At 49.8% G+C, this 23,189-nt stretch overlaps 3 protein-coding genes and 1 pseudogene across 5 annotated transcripts; 3 read left to right on the top strand and 1 right to left on the bottom strand.

Annotated features, from left to right (window-relative positions):
• Positions 1-126: 126 nt before the first annotated feature.
• Positions 127-5,777, top strand: PRR14 (proline rich 14). Its single transcript, XM_080912871.1, has 11 exons — positions 127-818; positions 942-1,110; positions 2,566-2,687; positions 2,756-2,945; positions 3,399-3,442; positions 3,534-3,736; positions 4,087-4,660; positions 4,790-4,859; positions 4,935-5,026; positions 5,237-5,308; positions 5,400-5,777. Exons 1-11 carry the CDS (start codon positions 796-798, stop codon positions 5,674-5,676), a joined length of 1,836 nt encoding a protein of 611 aa, XP_080768997.1. The 5' UTR covers positions 127-795; the 3' UTR covers positions 5,677-5,777.
• On the bottom strand, positions 1,884-2,399 carry LOC308416948 (large ribosomal subunit protein eL32-like; annotated as a pseudogene). Its single transcript has 2 exons — positions 2,382-2,399; positions 1,884-2,304 (listed from the first exon to the last, which is right to left on the bottom strand). The product of its transcript is annotated as a large ribosomal subunit protein eL32-like (transcript).
• A 1,367-nt stretch (positions 5,778-7,144) lies between the features above and the next one.
• Positions 7,145-20,135, top strand: FBRS (fibrosin). 2 transcript variants are annotated; one of them, XM_080911372.1, is made up of 18 exons: positions 7,145-8,620; positions 8,929-9,090; positions 9,847-9,882; positions 9,973-10,002; positions 11,691-11,739; positions 11,829-12,129; positions 13,410-13,711; positions 13,906-14,108; positions 14,227-14,271; positions 14,459-14,554; positions 14,776-14,844; positions 15,631-15,660; positions 16,015-16,086; positions 16,444-16,561; positions 16,652-16,732; positions 17,780-17,863; positions 17,995-18,202; positions 18,299-20,135. In XM_080911372.1, the coding sequence occupies exons 1-18, from the start codon at positions 8,174-8,176 to the stop codon at positions 18,891-18,893; spliced, it is 2,928 nt and encodes a 975-aa protein (XP_080767498.1). In that variant the 5' UTR covers positions 7,145-8,173; the 3' UTR covers positions 18,894-20,135. The 2 variants fall into 2 exon arrangements, with proteins under 2 accessions (XP_080767498.1, XP_080767497.1); XM_080911371.1 differs by having other exon boundaries at positions 8,911-9,090.
• A 2,282-nt stretch (positions 20,136-22,417) lies between these two features.
• LOC308418249 (mitochondrial import receptor subunit TOM7 homolog) lies at positions 22,418-22,769 on the top strand. The gene has a single exon (XM_080913633.1). It carries the CDS (start codon positions 22,447-22,449, stop codon positions 22,612-22,614), a length of 168 nt encoding a protein of 55 aa, XP_080769759.1. The 5' UTR covers positions 22,418-22,446; the 3' UTR covers positions 22,615-22,769.
• The last annotated feature ends 420 nt before the right edge of the window (positions 22,770-23,189 follow it).

The following is a 23,189-nucleotide window of genomic DNA, read 5'->3' as shown; positions in this document are numbered from 1 at the left end:
CTGGAGAGAGGGCAGGGAGGCGGGTGAAGAAAACATTTGAGTCTACTGGTCCGGGGCGCCCGAGAACGCGGGGCAGAGATCCAAGCAGGGCGGGGGTTTGGGGTGGGATGTTACCGGTGGGCTGGACCTTCTGGGACTGGAGTGAATGGTCTACGGGTTTGACAGTTTTCATCCGAGGATCCGGACTGAGTTTGGTGATGAGTTTAGCCCTCAACACCCCCCCTCCCGGGGAACTTTGTTAAGCCGAAACTCACAGTGGGAGGAGGCGAGTCGCGCGGCTTCTGATTGGAAGAACAGCGCAGTAGGATTCTTTCCGCAGAGATCCAATTTAGGCCATCTGGACGGAAGGAGGGCTGTTAGTATGTGGAGTCATTCTTTTGGAACTCTTGCTTGGTGGGGCGAGGACCACACAGGAATCTAGCGGAAACGGAAGCCTCTCAGGACCGGGATCCCATCGGATCCCTGAGAACCTCAGGGAGGCATCTACAGGGACAAAGGTCCCAGGAGGCTCGATCTGTGGGAGAGCTGTAACCCTCCGCAATCCAGTCTCGCGGCAGGTGCCAGGCAGGGCCCGAGTGATCAAGGCGGCTGCAACAGGAGGACCCGGCTCCGAGCGGCCGGCCCGGGCGCCCTTTGGTAGAAGGGCCTGTGCCCTACCCGGAGCCGCAGGCGGACTATGAAGGGCGGAGTCCCGGGGAAGGAGCTGGCCCTCATTCCCCACTCCCCCGCTCCCCAATTTACCCCAGGCCTCAGCCTGGAATCCCTCAGGGACTCCCCGGAACCGGCGCTTTCCCCATGGACTTGTCTGGAGACTCCAGGTGAGAGCGTACCCCGCCCGCCTAACATGAGCTCGGGAGACGGGGATGCTGACGGCTGTACCCGACCACAAGAGAGCCAACAACAGGTTCAGACAACTGTTTTCTACTTCTTTCACGCTCCAGCCCTTCTACACAGCCAAGCCTGTGCCGTCAGCCTCTAGCTCGAGCATTATGGGAAGCCAGGAGCCCGAAAAGACCGAGGCTGCAGCCTTTGGGGACCCCTTCATCCCTGGAAAAGGCCTCTCGGAGGGTCCTAGCTGTGGTGCTGGAAGATGTCATGGCTACAAACAGGGTGAGCCCTTTAAGTGAAAGACCACTCCCCCCCCTTCCCTATCCTCCATCTGACTTCGTACTAAAGTCAGATCAACTCCATTAAGCAAACCTTCAAAGCAGCCTCCATAATGCAAGACTTAATGGTTCCCGGGTAATTCGTACACCTGTCCAGTCACCCCCTCCCCCAACCACATTAAACTAAGTATGAAAAACTCTCTGACTACCCTGTTATAACTATTTTTGCTATTTGGTGGGTTCTTCTTTCTTCCATTCTCCCAACTCCCTAACACTAGATAAAAGAGAAAGAATAGAGAGGAAAGAAAGAGATCCCTGAATAAAGTCGGGGTAGAAGAGGGGGCGATGTTAGACTACTTCCTGCCGATTAGAGGTGTCCAGTTCCTTGGAGCAAGTTTGATCTTCGCCATCAGGACATCTAATTTCTTCTTGTAAACAATAACTAACGTCCAATCAACAGCCCATCCAGTCTTCGGAGGCCTTAGCATTTATATGTCCTCTGAAAAGTCCCCAGAATTCCAAATGTCATACAGTTGCAGAAACTATCTTCAGCTGGCAAAATTACGCCCCTGCTGGAGGCAAATCCTGGTAAGTTGCTGTGGACAATCTAAAGCAGCCCCTTATTCCACACCTGGCATCAAAACAAAAACATACTATTTTTGTTGTGTGTGTGTGTGTTTTTTTTTTTTTTTTTTTTTTTTTTTTTTTTTTTTTTTTTTTTTTTTTGCAGTTTCTGTGTGTAGTTTTATTTGAACACAAAACACATACACAAGCCATCTACTCACTGCGTAGCCTGGCGTTGGGATGGTGCCTCTGATGGGCAGCTGTGCTACTCTTTCTAGATGGCTTTTTGGTTCTTAGAGGACACATTGTGAGCAATCTCACCACAGTAAGATCTGTTACACATCAGCAGCACTTCCAGCTCCTTGACATTGTGGACCAGAAACTTCCAGAAGCTGCTCGGCAGCATGTGCTTGGTTTTCTTGTTACTCCCATAACCAGTGTTGGGCATCAGGATCTGGCCCTTGAATCTTCTCCACACCCTGTTGTCGATACCTCTGGGTTTGCGCCAGTTTTGCTTGATTTTCACATATCGGTCTGACTGGTGCCTGATGAACTTCTTGGTCCTCTTTTTGACGATCTTGGGCTGCACCAGAGCTTGGGTGAGAAGAGTACATTTCACGCCTGTAGCTCCTGACTAGTATTTCACCCTTAATTTAGGCCAAATCAACTCCTTTAGGGATCTGAGTGTATTCTAGCTAAAATCTCTGTCACCTTTGTGGCTAAGGACATAGTGAGACACTGAAGACCCTGTCCAGTCATTCTATTACTCTGGTTTCTGTTGTTCTGTCTTACTGAGACAGGGTCTTTTAGCTGACCTAGAACTCAAAGCAATCCTCTTGTGTTAGCTTCACAAATGCTGGGACTACAGTAGTGAACTAGGCTCTTCCTCTTACAGGTCCCCCTGGCAGACAAAGGGGAAACCTCCAGCCCGCTGAATCACAGCCACCAGCAGGATTCTGTCCGCACCCATTTACCCGCTTTACCATCCCAACAGGTCAAGTGGTCCTTGCAAGCCAGGTAAGTGTGAAAGGGAAGGGGATAAGCTGAGAAGACAGTTGAGCCCACTGACCTTGTTCTTTCTCTAGGCCTCCTGACCCGCTGCATTTGTGCAGAGAACCCTTGAGTCGTGTCCGCCAGCCCTCCCCCACCTCAAGGATGAGATCAAGGACAACTCCTAACTCAGAGGAGAGCCTTTCAGAAAAGACAGACCAGGTCCCCAAACCCACCCTGCTGGTGGTACTAGAAGACATTGCCAGAGCCAAACAACCAGCTGAGGTATAAGAAAGTGCAGTGAAGATGTCTGGGTACACCTAGGGCAAGCGTGGGGCTGGAAGTGGATTTCTATTAAGGCCAAGACAACAGATTTTTTAATTTTATTATTTTTATATTTTATTTATTTATTTATCTGTTTATTTATTTATTTATTTATTTATTTATTATTTATTGAGACAAGGTCTCAGTGTGTAGACTTGGGTGGCCTAGAACTTGCTCTGTACACTAGGCTATCCCAATTTATAACCTGCCTCTACTTTTCAAGTATTGGGATAAAAGCATGTGCCACTACCACAATAACAAAATTTTATGTGATAGACACTATTTAAATAAAGGAAAAAAAACCTTTTGTGTACAACCATGCAGATTCCTGGGGCATGAATTAGGACACGGGGAGCTGGAGAAGCCAAAAATGGCTTCCTGCTTTTTCAAAACTCCTCCCCTGTTTATATCCAGGGTTTTGCTGAAGATCAGCCCAGCCTCACTGTCCCAGAACAAAGGTGAGAGGGTGGGGAAGGGATTATCAAAGCTATCATCCAGATATCCAGAGCTGGGGGCACCAGGATTTACTCGTCTAATCCTTCCTTATAGCACCTTCAGAAGCCTTAAGGACCAGGGGAAGCACTGGCAGAGAAAGGATCTGGACTTGGAAGCACCTACAACTCTTCCTTTGTCCCTGCACCCCAGAGCTGAGCCTATGACAAAAGTCGAGCCAATGTCCACACCCAGTAACCTAGAACCCCCATTCCAACTGTCCACTCTGCCTGCAGATCCTTCAGAGAGCCCAGTACCAGGTAAGGACTTGAACAGGAGTGAGACTCAGCAGTTTGGAATTGCCACTGTGAGCATGAAACAGCAGTAGCAGAACTGTGGGTGGGGCTTAACCTGCTCCCAGGGCAGAGCAGGAAGTATAAAATGGGATTTGGGCCTCAGGCGTTGAGGAGTTCTGGTTTTGCTTTGCAGTGCAAGGGATCAAATCCAGGGCTTAGGGCATTAGGCAATCTTATTACTGCATTTTAGGAGCAAGTTCACTCCTCTAGAGACAGATTAGTGCTTGGGGAAGAGACAGAGGTTTATAAGGTGATGCTTTAATCACCTAAGGGTGAGAAACATCCCCGTAACCCTCTCCTTTCTTCAACTGCAGATCCCACTCTGGAGACCCCAATGACTCCAACATCGTCCAGCCTCTTACGCCCCCGTCTCAGTCCCTGGGGCTTGGCACCTCTTTTCCGTTCCGTCCGATCAAAGCTCGAGAGCTTTGCTGATATCTTCCTCACATCTAACAAAGCACCACAGCCTCCACCCCCTTCACCTCCCATGAAACTGGAGTTGAAGATTGCCATCTCGGAGGCTGAGCAGTCCAGGGCTATTGAGAAAATGACATCTGTCAGCCCCCGGCCCCCTATCCACCAGTGGCGGACTCAGTGCAATTCCCCAGCACCTGTCCCCAAGTTATCTCTGGGACGAAGCTACTCCTGCCCTAATCTAGGGCCCCCTGACCCAGATAGCTGGCCTCCTGTTCTATCCCAGTCAAGCCAGTCCAGGCCCCGGAGACATACTGTGGGTTGTGGGGAGATGGCCCGGACCCTACCACCTTCTCGGCCCTGTCTCCGGAAAGAGGTCTTCCCTCTTGGAGGAGTGGGAGTCTCACCTTCTCTTGCTACATCTTGCTCAGCCAATGCCTCTGCTTCCTTCTTTTGCGAACCAGCTGAACCCAGGTAGCGCTCTCAGTAGCCCTCTGGAAGTCAGCCTCAGCATGAGTCTGGCCTCCTTTGCTCAGCTGTCACTGACAGAAGACGGTGTGTTACTGTGCATTCCCTTGTCCTGACTGTTGACCATCTCTGCAGATTGAGTTCAACGAAGGGGAAGGAGTTGAGAGCCTCAAAAGACAAGGTGTTTTCTGACCCAGAGGAGAAGGTAATGAATGAGGAGACAGGAGCCAGCTTAGGCCTGAGCCCATGCCTCTCTCATCCTCTGCCCTATTTTTAACAGGCCATGGGGAAGGTTTCTAGATTCAGAATACGGAGGACACCTGTTCGTCTACAACCAAATCTTACACCAATGGGGCTGCCTCGACCAATCAGGTAAGAGGCTCAGAGAGCAGGAAACTACCTTGACCAAGTAGGTGATAGTCCTATTCGAAACCTGGAAGATTAAATTTGGCATGGACTTGACTTGTGCTTAGAACTTCCTTAACTATCACTTCTGACTCTTACTTTGCCCAGAAACCAAAATTCCCATCACATCAGGCTTTGCCTATACCTTCTCAGTGCCTTTTGCTCTTTTGTTTCCAGGTTGAATAAGAAGGAGTTTACTTTGGAAGAAATTTATACCAATAAGAATTACCAATCACCCACAGCCAGAAGGTGAGAAACTAGAAAAGTCTGAGGGCAGTAGAGAGGGCTGTTTGAACCAGGGAGAATCCTGGTAAAGATCTCTTCTCCCTACTTGACCTAGGACCTTTGAGACCATCTTTGAGGAGCCACGGGAGCGCAATGGAACCCTGATTTTTACCAGCTCTAAGAAGCTCCGAAGAGCAGTAGAATTTCGGGACAGTAGCCTTCCTCGATCCCGGCGCCCATCACGAGGGGTCCGCACTGCGGCAAACAGAACCCTTACTCCCAACCTGGCACCCAGCCAGGATGTGGGCTCTCTACTGCAAGAACGGCTTAAGGAGCTAGATGCCTTGCTCCTGGAAGAGGAGATAGATGGGGAACACCCTTGTCACCTCTAGGAGCTCAGTTTGCCCATCCGTCCTTTAGAGAGGGGAGAAATCTCTGAATCATATTTTTTCTCTATTTCTATAAAGTTTTCAATATATGTTTCTGACTCCTTTGTGTATCCAGCAGTTTGAGATTATTTACTTATACTAGCTGGTTTTTTTTGTTGTTGGTCACCAAAGTAGTAGAAAAGGGGGGACAGTATCAGAGAAAAAAAGGAGATGGAGTGGACACTAGCGACTGCCTGTCCCACTCTCGTCCTCTGGCAGTGTTAGGGAACCAAACCTAGAATCTTGCAGATACTACCTCTGAGGTGGAGCCCAGAGATAACTCTTGCGAACTCTTTTATGGGGTGATATGGATACCCTGGTTACACAACTCATCTACATCATAGAAAGTAAGTGGCTTTGGAACAGATTAAGGCCTTGATCAAGATGGTCTTGAATTCCTCCCAAATGCTGTAATCACCCACTTAGAATCGATCATAGAGTTTGACTGGCACAAGCCCTCCTAGGGAATTTATCACCTTATGTAGACAACAATACAAGGTCTGTCAAGGAAACGCCCACATTAAAATGACAGCCAAAGCTAATCAGATGGCCCAGCTGATAAAAGGTGCTCAGCACATGAGCATAGTAACCAGAATTCGATCCCCAACACCCATGAAAATGTTGAAAACTCCACAAAGTTGTCCTCTGGTATGCAGTCACCCTCACACAATATGTCCACCACATGCCCACACAATAATGATACATTTAAACAAAACAAAAAAATCAGATCTAAGTGGTATAATCTAAGAGTTGCAGATGGTGGCATAGTGGCCAGGACCTTCACTCTGGAGCTAGAATCCTGGCAGTTTGTAAACAGACTTAGTATGGCAAATATTTACCTCGGAACTCATTACCAAATGAATTAATGCGAGAGAGTACTCTGCACTCGAGTGCAAAGTGTTTATTATTGTTGAGCACTGGAAGGGACGGCCACCGCTCCAACCCCGCAGGAACAAGAGCTTGGTCTCCGCCGTACCGTTGACTGGCGGAGCGTGCCTCGGTGTGTGGCGACAGCACTGTTGCCCGATCCGCCCAAAGATGGGCAGAAGGCGTTAACGCCATGCGCTTGCGCGAAATACCAACAGGCATACAGACCCTACACATCAGAGAAGCGCATCTAGGACAGCCTAACGCCTACCAGTGGCCCGCCTCCTCCCACTCCAGGCACCACCTCCCAGTGCCTCGCCTCGTTGCCGTCAGTAGATGGCCAATAAACGGAGAGCAGGAAGAGGCGGGTGGCCTAAGGGACCGCTCCAAACACCTACTTCGGACTAGTCCAGTCACAAGACCTGGGGGGGGCGGGGCTAACCTGACAGCCCAATCCAAGATTTGAAGGTGGTTACATCCGGCACTTCCGCGACTTTGACTCCGCCCTTTGCATTGACGTAAACTTGCCAACCTATAAACGCCTGAGCCTCGGAGGGAGGGGGAAGGAGGCGGAGAGAGGAAGGAGGCGTTGGCTGAGAAGGAAGAAGGAGGAGGGGCAGGGAAGTTCTGGTGGAGAAGAGGCCGAAGACTCCCAAGAAGACAACAGGAGGATACAGTGGAGTTCCTCGCTCTCCAGCGGCCATTTCGGATTCTTCTAGATACAAGCCAGTTAGGAACGGAGGAAAGGAGGAAGAGTCTTTTATGTCGGAGGACAGAGAGAAGCTCTATCCGTCACCGTTGCCTCACATCCGGGACTTTGGAAGGCAGGCCCCGCCCCTTGCACCTTTCAAGGCTACGGGAGGCGTATACCTCTTTAAATCTCTTTAAAGGGGTGGGTACCGAACTCGGCCGACTCCAACGCCAGCCTTAAAGGGGAAAGCAGCCGAAGCTGACAACTCCTGTTGGAAGAATTGGGGCAAGTGGAGTTTTCCTACCTCCTGTCCTACGAAAGAAGTTCATTAAATTCATCTTAAAGGGGAAGTGACAGCTTGTGAAGGGCTAGAAACTTAACTACAATCTCTTCAAAGGAACAGCTTGCTGTTTGAAGGCCTCTGGACTCTTTAAAGGGGTGGCCTCTTTCAGCCGGAGGACTTGAGACACTTTTAAAGGGGAGGTCGAGCTTTCCGCCCCTTTTAAAGGGGTGGTCCTTCCTCTTCCTCTGGGAGACTTGCCTCGACCCCTGGCACGGGGCCGCCACCGCACTAGACCAGCCGGACACAGTGGAGTCGTCTTAAAGGGGCCGGGGGCTGGACAATTTGAGGCCTCGCCTTAAAGGGACGGCCGCCCAGTTTTAGTCGTCGCGGCCCCGCCAGCCCTATAGGGGGGGCCTTCAGGCTTGTCGCCCCGGGGGCGGCGCCGGCTCTCTGGGCCTTGGCCTTGGGGCAAGCCAGGGGCCAGCGGATCCTGTTTTAAAGAGGAAGCCGGAGCTCTCTTGTCCCTGTGCAAGCACCAGCGCCGCGCTCTCGACCCGGGGCCTGTGGACAGGCCGCTTCGGGCCCCGCCACCTCCGGATGCGGCGCTGAGGGCCGTCACCATGGAGACGGCCGCGGCCCCAGGCCCGGGCTGGGCAGCTGAAGGGGAGCGGCGAAGAAGACGCTGTTCGCGGCGAGACCGTGATCGGGAGCAGCGGCGCCGCCGAGGTCCAGGCGGTGACGCGCCCCGGGCCTTGTTGGCCGCCCCGCGAGGCTCTTCATCCTCGTCGTCACCGCCGCCGCCCGCCCGTCCCTGGTCGTCAGCTTCATCTGGAGAGCGGCCTGGGGGCTTAAGACGGCGGCGGCCCCGACCCAGGCCTCGACCCCCAAGACCGCGAGCTCGGAAGCGGCCTGCCGGTTCGGGCAGCCGCGGAGAGGAAGAGGAGGAGGAGGAAGAGGGGGGCGCAGACGACGGAGAAGCCGAGGAGGAGCCTGAGGAGGAGGAAGAGGAGGAAGACTTGATCGATGGTTTTGCCATCGCTAGCTTTGCCAGCCTTGAGGCCTTGCAGGTGTGCCTTAATGGGATTTGGGGGTCTTTGAGAGGAGGGTCAGAAGGGCAGAGAGAAGGATATAGCCCTTAGAGAGGATGGGGTTGAGGGGGTAGTGGTGACACCCCAAACCAGAGCAACCGGCTCCTCTTGCCAGGCTTCTGCCCCACCCTGGGGTGGGAGGAGGTAGAGCTAGTCTCTGGGGACTACCTAGGTTACACTGCTTGAGAGGCATTTGAGTAACTTGGTTACCCTTAGAGAGTTAGGGAGTTTTTCTTTCTCCAACCATGTTTACACCACTTCTTCTACAGAAGGATGCATCTCTTCAGCCCCCAGAACGACTGGAACATCGGCTGAAGCATTCTGGGAAACGGAAGAGGGGGGGCTCCAGTGGGGCCACTGGGGAGCCAGGGGACAGCTCAGACCGTGAGCCAGGCCGACCCCCTGGGGATAGGCCCCGCAAATGGCCCAATAAACGAAGAAGGAAAGAGGTGAGCTTGTCCCAGATCCCAGTCCTTCAAAATTCCTCAGTCAGAATGTCATTGATGTAGATTGACATTCCATAAGCATCACAACTACCAATCCTAAACAGTAATCACAGTTTCTAGGATCTAAGAGGAAGGCAGAACTAATTGAACAGCAGCCCCTCTCCAATCCAGGTCTGAAGGACTTAACTACAGCCAAACTAACTTGCTTTTTGCTTGTGCTGTGTATACTACAAACACGCTGATAATTGAGGGGACACATCAAAGGCACTTAGTTGAATTATAAATAAGTTAGATGTCCCTACCCTTTCCTCTAGCTGGTGGCAGCCAGCCTAGGGGGAAAGAAATAGCCAACAAGCAAATACCTGGACTAGACTGAGCAGTTGTACAAGGCAGTGATCTGGGAGAGATCTAGGCAAAGAGCTACAGAAACCCACATGAGGAAGCCACTCATTCTGTCTGGGGGATGGGCAGAGGGTTGTGGTTAGGGAAAGCCCCCTAGAATGTCTTGGGCCCCAAAGTAGTCAGAAGCTTGCTGAGGAAAGAAATGAAGAAAAGTTGTTTTGAATAAAATTTAAGATTTGAGAACCTAGTATATTAAGAAAATAGTAAGATCATTGGCAATGGAGGTGGGAAGTATACAAAGAAACTTAACAACAGTGATGGAAAGTAGTTTTTAAGTGCCCTTGAATGGGAGTTGTGGCTTTGTACAGTTGCCTGGTCAGTCAGCCTCCCTTACTTCTGGACTCTGGTCTTTCTCAGGCCTTCTCCCGACACTCTTTGGAAGCTGGATATATAGTAAGTGTTATCTACCTGTAATGGCCCTTCCCTACCCTGTTGGGTCCCTCTCCTCTTCTGTCTCCTGATATCTTTCTCTTTCCTTCTCAGTGTGACGCAGAAAGTGATCTGGATGAGAGGGTGAGTGGGGCTAGGACTGTTGGGTGGGCACTGTCACAGATGTTTAAGCAAGCAGCCTGCAGTTTAGAGAACTCCCACAAGCAACAGACATTCTTCCTGAGTGGGAACATGGGGTATATTGAACAAGAATTAAATTTTGAGGAGGGAGGGAGGGAAGAAGGTGTTGGGATAAGGGGTAAGGCCACAGTGTCCATGTGTTTGCTTTTGAGGGGTCAGTTCTCTCCTTCCAACATGGGGTGGAATTCAAGTCATCGGGCTTTTACCTGCTGATGGCTGCTATCTTGCTGGCCCTGGTTTTTGTTTGTTTTTGGTCGTTGGTGGTTTAATTTGATTTGAGGGTCTGTTTGATTGGTTTGTGTTTTGTTTTTAATTTTAATTTGTGTGAGTGTTTTGTCTGCATGTATGCTTGCATATTACCTGTTTGCAGTGCCTGAGAAGGCCAAAAGAGTAACAGATCCCTGGGACCTGGGGTTACAGACAGTTGTGAGTAGCCACGGCTCTTAACTGCTGATCTGTCTCTCCAAACGTGATGCCAACCCTCCACCCATTGTTTTAATGATGAATATGGCTAGGAAATCAAAGAATTGAAAGCTCAGTTAGTCCAGCAACCTCCTCAGAACCTTTTAAGCCTCTACTAGTTTTCTACAGGAGTCCAAAGTGAGTCTGGAACTGAATGGTCCTTCCTGTGGCCACCAGCATTTTTTGTATAATTAGAGTCTTGCAGTGAGGACATCAGACCATGGTTGATCAGTGCAGATGCTCATCCTGGAAAGCTCTTTCAGTTTCTCATAGTGATTGTTGGAAAATAATGTGCCCTTGAAGGTAATGTCCTACCCCTTTACTCCCATAAGTAAAACTACATTATCCACCCTGATGTTTGTCTTCTTTTTCTTTTCAAAGTGATTGTGGTGAGCTAAAGGGTTATGGGCTACCTGTGGGGCTGGGGTCACTATCCCATTTTAACTAATTATCGTCACATGAGAATATGGGACCATTGTCAAAAGGCCTTCATCTGTGTTTTACATGGCCTTTCCAGCTCTGAGAGTACCACCAATTTAAAGGTTTTGGTTTGTTGTTTGATTTTGGTTTGTCTGTTTTCGGTTTTTTTCTTTGTTTTTTTGTTAATAGTGTTTTATATCAGCAGTTAGTCTGCTTTGCTTTTTAAAGATTATTTTATTAGAACCAGGCATAATAATTTGTACCTTTAACCTAGCACTCAGGAGGCAAAGGTAGGCAGGTCTCTGAGTTTGAGACCAGCCAAGGCTACATGATGAGACCCTATTTCAAAACAAGCAAAAATACTTATTTTCTTACTTTTTAGTTATGTTTATGTGTCTATCTGAGTGAGTACAGATGCCTGCAGAGACCAGGGGAATCATCTCCCTTGACACTGGAGTTACGGGCAGTTGTGAGCTACTTGACATTGCTACTAGGAATCTAACTTGGGTCTTCTGAATAGAAACAAGTGGTACTAACCACTTAGCCACTTCTGCAGCTCTCCAGCAGTTAGTCTTAGTTGACATTGCTTTGATCTGTCATCTCTGCCATCTCTGGCATAGCAGAATTTTGGCCTCAGTGGCCCTGCTGTTTTAAGTCCCCTGAAGCCAACATTCCAATAGGTCATAGCTAGGCTGATGAAATGAACAAGCCTTTTCCTAACCTAACCTTTCCCTGCCTTCTTCTCCCAGGTCTCCGATGATGACCTTGACCCTTCCTTTACTGTCTCAACCAGCAAAGGTTGGTCCTAAGGGCTGGGATGGAAGCATGAAGGAGAAATGGGTGAGCATGAACCTCTGCTAAGCATGTCTGCCATCCTGCACTCACAGCCTCGGGTCCTCATGGCACCTTCAATGGGAACTGTGAAGCAAAACTGTCTGTGGTCCCTAAAGTGTCGGGCCTGGAGCGGAGCCAAGAGCAGCCCCCGGGGCCCGACCCGCTGCTAGTGCCTTTCCCCCCAAAGGATCCACCACCTCCACCAGCCCCTCGGCCTCCTGTCTCGTCCCCTACACCCTTACCAGCTACCCCCAGTCTGCCACCCCCACCCCAGCACCAGCTGCAGCTTCGGGTCTCGCCCTTCGGCCTCCGGACTTCTCCCTATGGCAGCAGCCTGGACCTCAGCACGGGCAGGTGAGTGTACGGGCCGGTCTCCTCTGGAAGGCCATATTCTATAACTGGGACATGGAAAGAGTCTGACTGGGAGAGGACTCTGAGATTGGAAAGTTTGACTGACACTGGGTAAAATAAATTTAAAGTGCTTACTGCAGGACTTTCTTAAGCCCTTTCTACATTCATGTACAGGGCAGTCCAGTTGTGCCTTTTGTATGTGCCAGTGAGAACTTTGTGAAATGTGCATCTGCTACAGATAATGTTCTTGGAAACATACTTTGGGAAGTGCTAACTTGACGATTAATAATGCTGACCTTAGTGTCAGCCAGCCCCAGATTCAGACCGGCCACTTAATGGGTGTGTGATTTTTGACAAGTTGCTTGACTTCTTTGAACCTCAATTTTCTCTTTCTTGTGAGATGAAATAATAATAGTACCTCTCTCTCAAAGCTATTTTGAGGATCGATTCTGAATGAAAGCAGTGTTTCCCAAAGTGTGTATATACATCATTAGCAAAATATGGGATGATTTCAGGTCTTGCCTTGGTAAACTCTTAAAATAGGCAAAGTTAGCTGCTTTAGAAAAATATGGTTACTAGCTTAGCTTTTTGATTTCACATGTGACTGCATAGAATAGACAGAGTGAGTTATGCTCTAGAAAAGAATTGATGTAGTACAGATGTTTGCATGGCTGCAGTAACGCTGCGGAAGGTGATGTGGCATGGTGGAGACTTACATTGACTCATAAAGCCAATGCCAGCAATTGGTCTACAGTAAGTACTCACTAAGGGTTAAGAGTTAATGACACTACTGTTAAGGGCTCTTCATTGTTGTCTGTCTTCATCATCATTGTTGTTATTGAGAAAACTAAGGCTCAGAGAGGGGCAGTGAACCCAGGGTGTTCATGGCAGGACGGGCATGGAGTCCAGGCTACCTGAGTGGCAGGACAGGACAGTGTGGTGCGTCTACTATCTTAGGGTGGTAAACTAACTCCGCTGGCTCATTGGAATTAAGCATCAAAGTGAATGCTCTGTTTTATACCGTGGTTGAGTCAGAAAATAGAAAGTCATATGGCAAGAGATGACAGAGGCATCTTTGTGAAAACTAGATCTAAAGAGAAGGGGTTGCTGGGTGTGGGAGGCATCCTGAGACTGGGTTCTCTTCAGGGAGTCCCTGGGGGCCAAGTTCTACCATCTCCCATGTTGGAGAACCAAGGCCACATCACCACCCAGGCTTCTGACCCACCTCCTGTTAGAGCTAGCACCTCCCACCCCCTCACTCATCTCCCCACTTCTCTCCCCAGCTCTTCACGGCCGCCCCCCAAGGCCCCGGCCCCTCCCGTGGCTCAGCCTCCCCCCTCATCATCCTCTTCGTCCTCCTCCTCCTCATCTGCCTCCTCCTCGTCCGCGCAGCTCACCCATCGGCCCCCGACGCCTTCACTGCCCCTGCCTCTGTCCACCCACAGCTTTCCTCCCCATGGGTTGCGCCCACCACCACCACCCCACCACCCTTCCTTGGTCTCCCCTGGCCCCACCCTGCCCCCACCCCCACCTCTGCTGCAGGTGCCAGGGCACCCTGGGGCCTCAGCCGCTAACGCCCTTTCTGGTGAGTTTGGGGTCCTGGCAGGGTGGAGTGGTGGGGGACCATGGCCCCAAGGATGGGCTCAGTTGGCTTTGGCAGAAACCAGGGGCCTGTGGAGGGAGTGGCTCAAGGCTAAAGGGAAGGCCAGTCACCTTGGCCCAAAGAGGCTGACTTGGTGGCACCAGATATTAAAGCCTTCTTCCCCTCCCCTCCCACAGAGCAGGACCTGATCGGCCAGGACCTGAACTCACGCTACCTGAATGCCCAGGGTGGCCCTGAGGTGGTGGGAGCAGGGGGCTCGGCCCGGCCCCTGGCCTTCCAGTTCCACCAGCACAACCACCAGCACCAGCACACCCACCAGCACACCCACCAGCACTTCACTCCCTACCCCCCGGGCCTGCTGCCTCCCCACGGCCACATGGTGAGCTCCTCCTTGGGCTGCTGATGAGGCTCAGAGACCTAAGGGAAGGTGTCTCCTACAGGGGAAGGAAGACCCTGGCTCCCTGGCTGGCAGCTTACTCTTCCCTTCTCTTCCCTAGTTTGAGAAATACCCAGGAAAGATGGAAGGCCTTTTCCGACATAATGTGAGTGTGTGAGGGTGTGTGATGTGTGGGAATGTATGTATCAGTGGAGTCCAGGCTTCAGCTCCAAAAGCAGGAAGATCCCTGAGCTTCTTGGGGGTGTTAGGGTGGAGGCCAAAGAACTAATGGGTAGACCATACCTGGGGTACATCTCCACTCCCTGCTTGGACTAGTGCCCTTCTCTCCACAGCCTTACATGGCCTTCCCTCCCGCTGTGCCCGGGCTCCCTCCGGGTCTCCCACCAGCTGTCTCCTTTGGCTCCCTGCAGGGAGCCTTCCAGCCCAAGGTGAGCTCCTGATCCAGACAACTACTACTTCCTGTCCCTTATAAACATCTTCCCATTCCCCAAAATGTTTCTAGCTCCCTGACCTCCCTTCTGGACCCAGGTTTTTGCAAAGCCATGATTCCTCTCCTGATCCATATTCCAGCTTAGTTCTAGACCCCTTTTTAACTTTGTATTGGCTCTCCTGTCTGATCCCTACACTCCCCCTCACTCCCCTTTCCCAGAACACGAACCCTGAGCTGCCACCACGACTGGGGCCAGTGCTGAGCGGGCTCCCCCAGAAGGGGACACAGGTGAGGGGGGGCAGGGCAGGTCCTGGGGGAGTTGGAAGGTGTGTTGAGGGGAGAGCAGAATTGACTAGAGAAGGGTGAGTTCTTGGCTCTTCCCTACAGCCCACCCTCAGGTGTCTAAAGGGAGAACTTTTATATAACTGGTCTTCCAGGGAATAGAAAGTTGATGACATTGTCCCAAGAATGAAGTAATTAATAGGGCAGTAGTTTTGTATTTTAGTTTTCTTTGTTTGGTGTGATACTAGATACCAAACCTAAGGCCTTCGACATGCATCTACTATTGAGTTACAGCAATAGCAGGACTGATTTTTTTGTAGGGGTTTTTGAATGTAAGTCACAGGATTTTTTTCCCAAATAACATCATACCAGGAAGCCCATGGAAAGATAAACTTAACCTTTATAAAATGACCAAAGGCTTTGCCCTAGGGCTCTGAGAATACTGTGAGAAAGTTTCCTGAAGGGTAGACTAAAGTTTTCTGACTCCCGTAAAAGGCCCCTCCCCTTAGGGTTTCTATGTATGGACCCATTAGAGCAGACTGCTTCTCTGGTTGAGAAACCTGGCCTACCTAGTTATCCCAACAGGGCACAACCCTAGGATCTTGGTCAGAAACCTAATACAGAAGAAGCCATACCTATAGTGGGGGGAAAATGGGAAAGGAATTTTGACACTGCAAAGAATGGTTTGAGAGAACCATAGTCTGAGAGAAATTAGGAACAGTGCTGTAGAGATTTGGCACACGGGTCAGTAAACAGGTCTGAATCCTCCAATCTCTCCTTTACCATCCCCAGATCCCTGATCATTTCCGGCCACCTTTGAGGGTGAGTTTGGTGAGGATCTCAGGCTGCATGAGGCTGGGGGCTGGTTTCAGGGTGTTTGGCTATGGTTGGTGGGATCCTGCTTGGGAAAAATTAAGCTCAAGATGTGAAGGCAGCCAGGTGTAAAACAATAGAAAGTACAGGCTTTTAAGTCACAGCCTGGGCTTAGATATACCTGGCCATGGAACCTTGGGCAAAACAGTTTTTCTCTCTGAGCCTCAGTTTCCTTAGGCTTTAAGTTGTAGGGATGATGATTGAGGATGCTGTGTGGCAAGGCTGGGCCCAAGGCCGGGCCTGGGATGGGTGATGAGTGAACATTTTTCCTTCCCTTTCCCTTTGGTCATCCTGGGTCGACAGAAACCAGGAAAGTGGTGTGCCATGCACGTTCGTGTGGCTTACATGATCCTGAGACACCAGGAAAAGATGAAGGTACTGGGACTGGAGGGCTTGGGAGAGTGGGTCAGAGAGTCAGGGGTTGTCTGTACTCTGGGAAGTGACCTTCAACAAAGCTCAGAAAATGTTTAGCAAGCCTTTTCTCCTGTCTCATCACTGGTAGACAGTTGTATAGCACCTGGGTTCTCTGTCTAGTTACTGGAATGGTTAGAGAAGATGCTAAAGGATGTAGTAGAAAGCACTGAAGTCTCCTTTGGTGCCATCCAGCTCTTGGGGGGAAGCTAGTGGTAAAAGTTAAAAGCCAGGGATAACCTAAGAATAACAGGATAAAAAGGGGTAAAAAATTAGACCATACCTAGATCCTCACTTGCCCTCCCGCTATGTCCCATGCAGGGTGACTCCCACAAGCTTGACTTTCGGAATGACCTCCTACCCTGCCTTCCGGGGCCCTATGGAGCCCTGCCCCCTGGCCAGGAGCTGTCCCACCCGGCCTCCCTCTTCACTGCGACTGGTGAGTCTAACCAGCCCTCTCAGAGCCTGTAGCCCAGTGTCCACTTGCTCTCAGTCATCCTCATCAAAATCTTCCACTTCTCTGTCCCAGGAGCCGTCCATGCTGCAGCCAATCCTTTCACGACAGCTCCTGGGGCCCATGGACCCTTCCTGAGCCCCAGTACCCACATTGGTAAGAGCCAAGAGAGTTTTGGACTTTCTATGCCCTGTTCTTAACATGGAGGTAGAGGTGGAAACCAGACCTAAGAGACAGCTCAAGTTGGGTAGATAGGATTCTATTTACTTTGTGACCTTAGTTACTCTCCCTACTGACTATGTGGTTCCCTCTTCTGTGGAATGACTATGGAAAGGCAGGATGGTTCCCACTCTGCCAGTGGGACTCCTATCTCTGAAACAGCCAGTGATAGAGGATAATGTTTCACTGGGAGAGAGTGGAGAAGGAAGGCTAGGCAGGTCCAAGAGAGTTCGAGGTTATTGTCCTCAAGGGGACTTGAAACTTTCCTGGGGAGATTTATGGGTGGGCATTTAAAAAAAAAAGTTGAACCTAGGTCAACTTTCTGGCTACCAAGACTATGAGGTTCCCACATAGGGGTAGAATAGTTAATTCTGACAGATGTGTGATAGGTATGAAGTTAGAGTCAGCCTGAGAAAGGTATTTCAGGTAGGGTGAAGCCAGCAGAAGTCTTCAGACTAATAGTTTTCTAGCAGAAATGAGAGCTGCTAGGAGGTCTCAGGTGTCTGAAGTGGGGGTGCAGATAAGAATTTGACTTTGAAAATCAAACAGGCCCCAGGGTGATGGTACCACTTTATAGCTAGATGCCTTTGGGCAAGTCATTTCACCTCTCTGAGCCTGTTTTATCATTTGACAATGGGAACTGTCCTGATTACTCCAGGAGATTGTAAAGAGGCTAAACAACATTGGGCAGTGTCTGGCTTGACCCAAGAAATGCCCAGTACATGGTTGTTAAAGCTTAGTCACTAAGAGCTGGTTATAAATGCCTTTAATCCCAATGCTGGGGGAGGTAGAGGCAGGTATTTATCTGTGAGTTCCAGGCCGGCCGAACTATATAGTAAGATCCTGTTCAAAGAGCAAATAAAAAAAACTAAGCCACTAAGTGTTCCAGCCTCATTACTCACTCTCCTCTCCCCCACTGTTTCCTTGGCCCTGCTCAAAGTTGGCTTGACCTGTGCTCTGACCAGTCCCCCTTTTCTCCCACAGATCCCTTTGGGCGTCCCACAAGCTTCGCCTCCTTGGCTGCTCTCTCCAACGGGGCCTTTGGAGGCCTGGGCAGTCCCACATTCAGTGAGTGCTGGGTAGAATGGGAAATGAGGGAGCTGCGACAGTGGGGCTATGGGCTCAAGCTGGGCCTGTGATGCTCTCTGTAGTGTCCCCCTTCTTGGCCTCTATCACTTTATACTTTACCTTCTACTCAGACTCCAGCGCCGTCTTTGCCCAGAAAGAAAGCCCAGGAGCCCCACCAGCCTTTGCCTCCCCACCAGACCCATGGGGCCGCCTGCACCGCAGTCCCCTTGCCTTTCCTGCTTGGGTCCGACCCCCTGAAACTGCCCGGACACCAGGCTCAGATAAGGAGCGACCTATGGAGCGAAGAGAGCCCTCTGTCACCAAGGAGGAGAAGGACAGGTATATCCTCTACACAACTGCCACCTAACCTACTCCAGTGCTGTCAGCCATAGCAATTTCTTCATTCTGTCCCCTTGTGCTCTCCCCCTCCACCAGGGACCTCCCTTTCTCACGGCCCCAGCTGCGAGTTTCTCCTGCTACTCCTAAGGCCAGAGCTGGTGAGGAAGGAGCCCGGCCAGCCAAAGAGTCTGTGCGGGTAAAAGAAGAGCGAAAAGAAGAGGCTGCTGCTGCCGCTGCTGCTGCTGCTGCCGCTGCAGCCGCTGCTGCTGCTGCTGCTGCCGCTGCTGCTGCAACCACTGGGCCTCAAGGTCTTCACTTGCTTTTGGAGAGGCCCCGGCCACCCCCCTTTCTTGGCCCTAGTCTGCCAGATCGCTGTGCAGGCTTCCCAGAGCCAACCTGGTTGGCAGGGCCCCCACGCCTGGCCAGGCCACCACGCTTCTATGAGGCAGGTGAGGAGTTGACTGGACCAGGGGCCATGGCAGCTGCCCGCCTCTATAGTCTAGACCCTGCTCATCCACTGCTGTACAGCCGGTTGGCTCCTCCACCACCACCTACTGCAACTCCAGGAACCCCTCACCTACTCAGCAAGACCCCACCAGGAGCCCTTTTAGGAGCACCACCACCTCTTGTGCCAGCTCCCCGGCCTAGTTCCCCACCTAGGGCCCCTGGCCCAGCCCGGGCTGACAGGTGAGGAGAGGTAAGGGGCAGGGGCAAAGCTCCACCCCCTTTCCCCATACCTTGTGACAAAAGTCCCAGGGCTGAAGTTTCTAAGCCAGGGTTGGGAGGCAAAGGTCACAATTTCATGGTCATCTCTGAAGTCATGGACCTGGAAATAGAATCCCCAACCCCCCAAGTATCTCATGGACTGTGTGGTCACTGGGAGGACAGAGGTCACAAGCCTCTAGAGAGGTGTGTGTGTGCGCACAAGGGGGTCATTTCAGAGGTTATGGCTCATGACCTAAGGTGCACCAATGCCCCCTCTAAGGGCCTCTAGGCCCTTGGCCTGCCTCCCCAAGGGCTCACTAAGCCAGAGGCCAAAGTGCCCCCTCCCTTTCACCTACCACCCAAGTTCTCATGTCCTCTTAGGGCTGAGGAAAGAGGAACTAAAGGAATAGGGGTTCCATGTACATATTTATCACCCCTTCCACAAATACCCCAGACCTTTTGTACATTTTTACAGGGGTGCCCTTCCCTATAATCCCCTTCCTGGTTAATTAAATCCTCAGACTGGTGCTGTGTTCTTAGCCTCTGGCCTCTGTAGGGGTAAGGTGTCCCAGGGGAAGAGCCTGGAGAGGATAGACAGGAACCCAGGGCTTGACCCTGGGTGTTTGGGATCCAGAAGGAAGTAGACCAACAGGGAAAGGGACCTAGAATCGAAGCTAGAGGGAAGGGCAATAGTGCCTGGCTGTCAGCCCAGGTTTCTCCAGACTCGTTCCTATTAATTCTGTGTGGCCCACAGCTCTAAAAAAGGCTCAGCCTTTAAGCTTCAGATTCCACTTCTTAATGGCTAAGTCCCTACCACCACCCCATTTTCAAGTGCCCCCAGGATTCCTGGGCCCTGTTCCACAGTAACCTGTCCCAAACTAAGGGAGGGAGAGGTGGCCAGAGAAGGTCACCGTGAAACACACACCAAAGAAGGGGGTTGGTTCAGGGGTGGGCAACACAGGCAGCTTCTTTAGCAGCCTCCCAGCAGCAGCCCCAGCCTTCCCAAAGCAGCAGGCACCTCCAGGCTGGGGCCCCAACTAGAAGGCAGGGCTCAGTTTAACAAAACCACGTTGACTTTTTCCCCAGTGGGGCTTATTCTGTAACATGACTTGCGAATATTTATATAAAAATGAGTGTTACGATGACACACCTCCCCACCCCCCCGGCTCCTCTTTCAGTTTGTGTGAGTTGTCTGTTGTGGGCTGGACTGGGTCCCAGAATGAGGGCAATACTGACCATGTCCTGATGAAGGGTTTTTTTTTTCCCACCCTCCTACCTGGAGAGCTCTGGGATGGGTGTTTAATGATGGCTGTTGGTGTTTTTCAAATACATTAGAGTCAAGATTCAAACAATGCAGAAAGAAATTGAACCATCCCCGCTATTTGCTGTGTGTTCTCTTTCTGTTTATCTGTGAATATACATTAGAAAAGATTCATATATTTTAATAGATACATTGTTTTTTGCCACAACATTGTCAGTACAAATCAAACACATGAACACAAAGTTCAGTACCTCATAATCCCAACTCAGAAAAGCACTACTTAAAAAGACAGATGTATGGCTGGGGATGCATGCCTTTAATCTCAGCACTCTGAAGGCAGAGGCAAGTGGATTTCTCAGTTGAGGCCTACCTGGTTTACAAAGTGAATTCCAGGGCAGCCAGGGCTACAGTGTAAGACTCTACCTCCAAAACAAAAACAAAAAACAAACAAAAACTTGGTGTGGAACTGAAGAGATGGTTAAGAGCACTTGGCTGCAAGGAAGGGCATGGTGATGCATGCCCTTGGTCAAGCAAGCCTAGTCTACATGGAGAATTCTGGGCCAGTTTCAAACAAAACATTTGCTGTTCTTTCAGTGGAGCTAGAATTAGCTGCCAGCACCCATAATGGCTCATAACCGTCTGTAACTCTTAAGGCTAGAAGATCCATTAACTTCTGGCTTCTAAAACCATCAGCTGTATATGTGGTACAGACACAGCATGCAAGTAAAACACTCATATACATATTTTTTAAGACTTAAAATGTAAAAATTTGTACTGAAGAAAGGAGGCTCAGTAGTTTAGAGCACTTGTTAGACCTGCAGAGGACTTTGGTTTGATTTTCAGCATCTACATGTAGGATGGTAGCAATCTGTAACTTTAGTTCCAGAGGATTTATTGCCCTCTTCTGGTATCCTCAAGCACCAGGCATGCACATGGTATATATACATCAATCCCAGCAGGCAATCATTAGTATACATAAAAATCTTTTTAAAAATGTATGATTAAAAAAAAAAACTAGCCAGTTATGTTGGAAGGCAGAAGCAGGTGGATCTCTGAGTTCAAGGCCAGCCTGGTTTACAGAGCAAGTTCCAGGACAGCCAGGTCTGCACAGAAAAACCTTGTCTCAAACAAAAATTAAGATGCAAATGGAGGCACATGCTTTTAATCCTAGAATTTGAGAGGCAGAGGTGGCTGTTCTCTTGAGTTCACTGAGACTTTGACTCAAAACATGAAAGGAAAAAAAAAAACCACTTGAGGCAAAGGTAGGAAATATTGGTTCATAGCCACTGTGGCTGCGCAGTTACACAGCAAGGCCATGGTTCAAGGAAAACTCATAAGGTGGGAATATAGCTCATTGGTAGGATGCTTCCCCAGCCTTGGGTTGGAGAGATCCTCGGTACCAAATGACAAGTTCTGGAAGGTATGCTGCAAAGGTAAAGAAAATTAGAAACCTGAGGGCATATGGTGATAGAGGAAAAATACAAAACTACACACTGATTCAGAAAGCCACTGTCATCAGACCTCTATTCCTGACTGCTTGAAATGTTTTGAAAAGTGGGATTGATCCTGTGAACCAGTTTGTAACCTCCACTTTATATTTAGCTTGTTTTTCCATTTTTCAAGCATGGTCTCACTAAGTACCCTAGCACTGCCAAGGCAGATCTCTCGGGTTCAAGTCCAGCATGGTCTACCCAGAAATTTCCAGGATAACCAGGGTTACACAGAAACCATATCAAAAAATGAACAAGCAGAAAGAGGCTGTTCTTCCAGAAGGTCCAGGTTCTATTCCCAGCACCTACGTGGTAGTTTAAACTCATCTGTAACTTTTCCTGGCCTCTAGGGGGCGCCAGGCAGGAATGTGGCACACACGACAAACGTGCAGGCAAAATACTTATACACACAATACTAAGTGTGGTCACACAGTGCCTTTAATCTTGGGAGGCAGAAGTAAATAGATCTCTTGTTGAGTTGGAAGCCAGCCAAAACTACATAATGAGACTGCGTGGGGGGACGGGGGATAGAGAGGAGTGTTAAGGGTACTTGCTACTCTTCCAGAGTTTTCATTCCCAGTACCCACATCAGGTGGCATAAAGCAAACTATTCTTTGGCCATATTTGATGGCATACACCTTTGAGCACTTAGGAGGCAGAGGCAGGGGTCTTTGTGAATTCAAGGCCACCTGATTTACATAGTGAATGCCAGGCCAGCCAGTTGTCAATTTTTTTAAATAAAAAAACCCACAGGTAGGGGCTCCTCGTTCCGCTGGTCCGTTGTCACCATGGTGAAGCTGAGCAAAGAAGCCAAACAGAGGCTGCAGCAGCTCTTCAAGGGCGGCCAGTTTGCCATTCGCTGGGGCTTTATTCCTCTCGTGATTTACCTGGGATTTACGAGGGGTGCAGATCCTGGAATGCCTGAACCATCAGTTTTAAGCCTACTTTGGGGATAAAAGACACTGGTCATCTGGATTCGGACACAATCCAACATGGAAGGTGTGTGCTCCGGCTGGATAAGAAAGGAGGCGTCATTTCAACTCATCTACAGCAGAGTGAAGTCTGTACTGACTTATGATAGACTATTGGAATAAATATTTTTGACTTTTTAAAAAAAAAACCCACAAATTTTAATTTTTTTGAGACAATCTCTTCATAGTTCAAGCTGATTTCAAACTTGCAGTCCTCTTGCCTTAATATTCCCAAGTATTACCATATTCATCTGATAGCTATAAAATCTTCAATGTATGGGGTAGTGGGTTTTTTTTTTTTTTTTTTTTTTTTTGAGATTTATTTATGTATGTGAATGCTCTATTTGCTTGTATACCTGCGTGACATAAGAGGCCATCTGATCTCATTATAGATACATTTTTAAAGAAAATCTCAATTGTTCAATTTTACCAATGAAGACTCAGGAGCTACATGTTAGAGTGAATGCCTGCTAGCTCAGAGAGAGAAGCAGCACCCACCTGACCTTCCTCCTGAGCCTACATCCGACTGGAATGCCCTTCTGTCATGCCATCTCAACCAA

Source organism: Micromys minutus (assembly GCF_963924665.1).
Source record: "Micromys minutus genome assembly, chromosome: 2".
Lineage (NCBI taxonomy): Eukaryota > Metazoa > Chordata > Mammalia > Rodentia > Muridae > Micromys > Micromys minutus.
The sequence above is the reverse complement of the archived record's forward strand: the minus strand, read 5'-3'. Positions and strand labels throughout refer to the sequence as shown.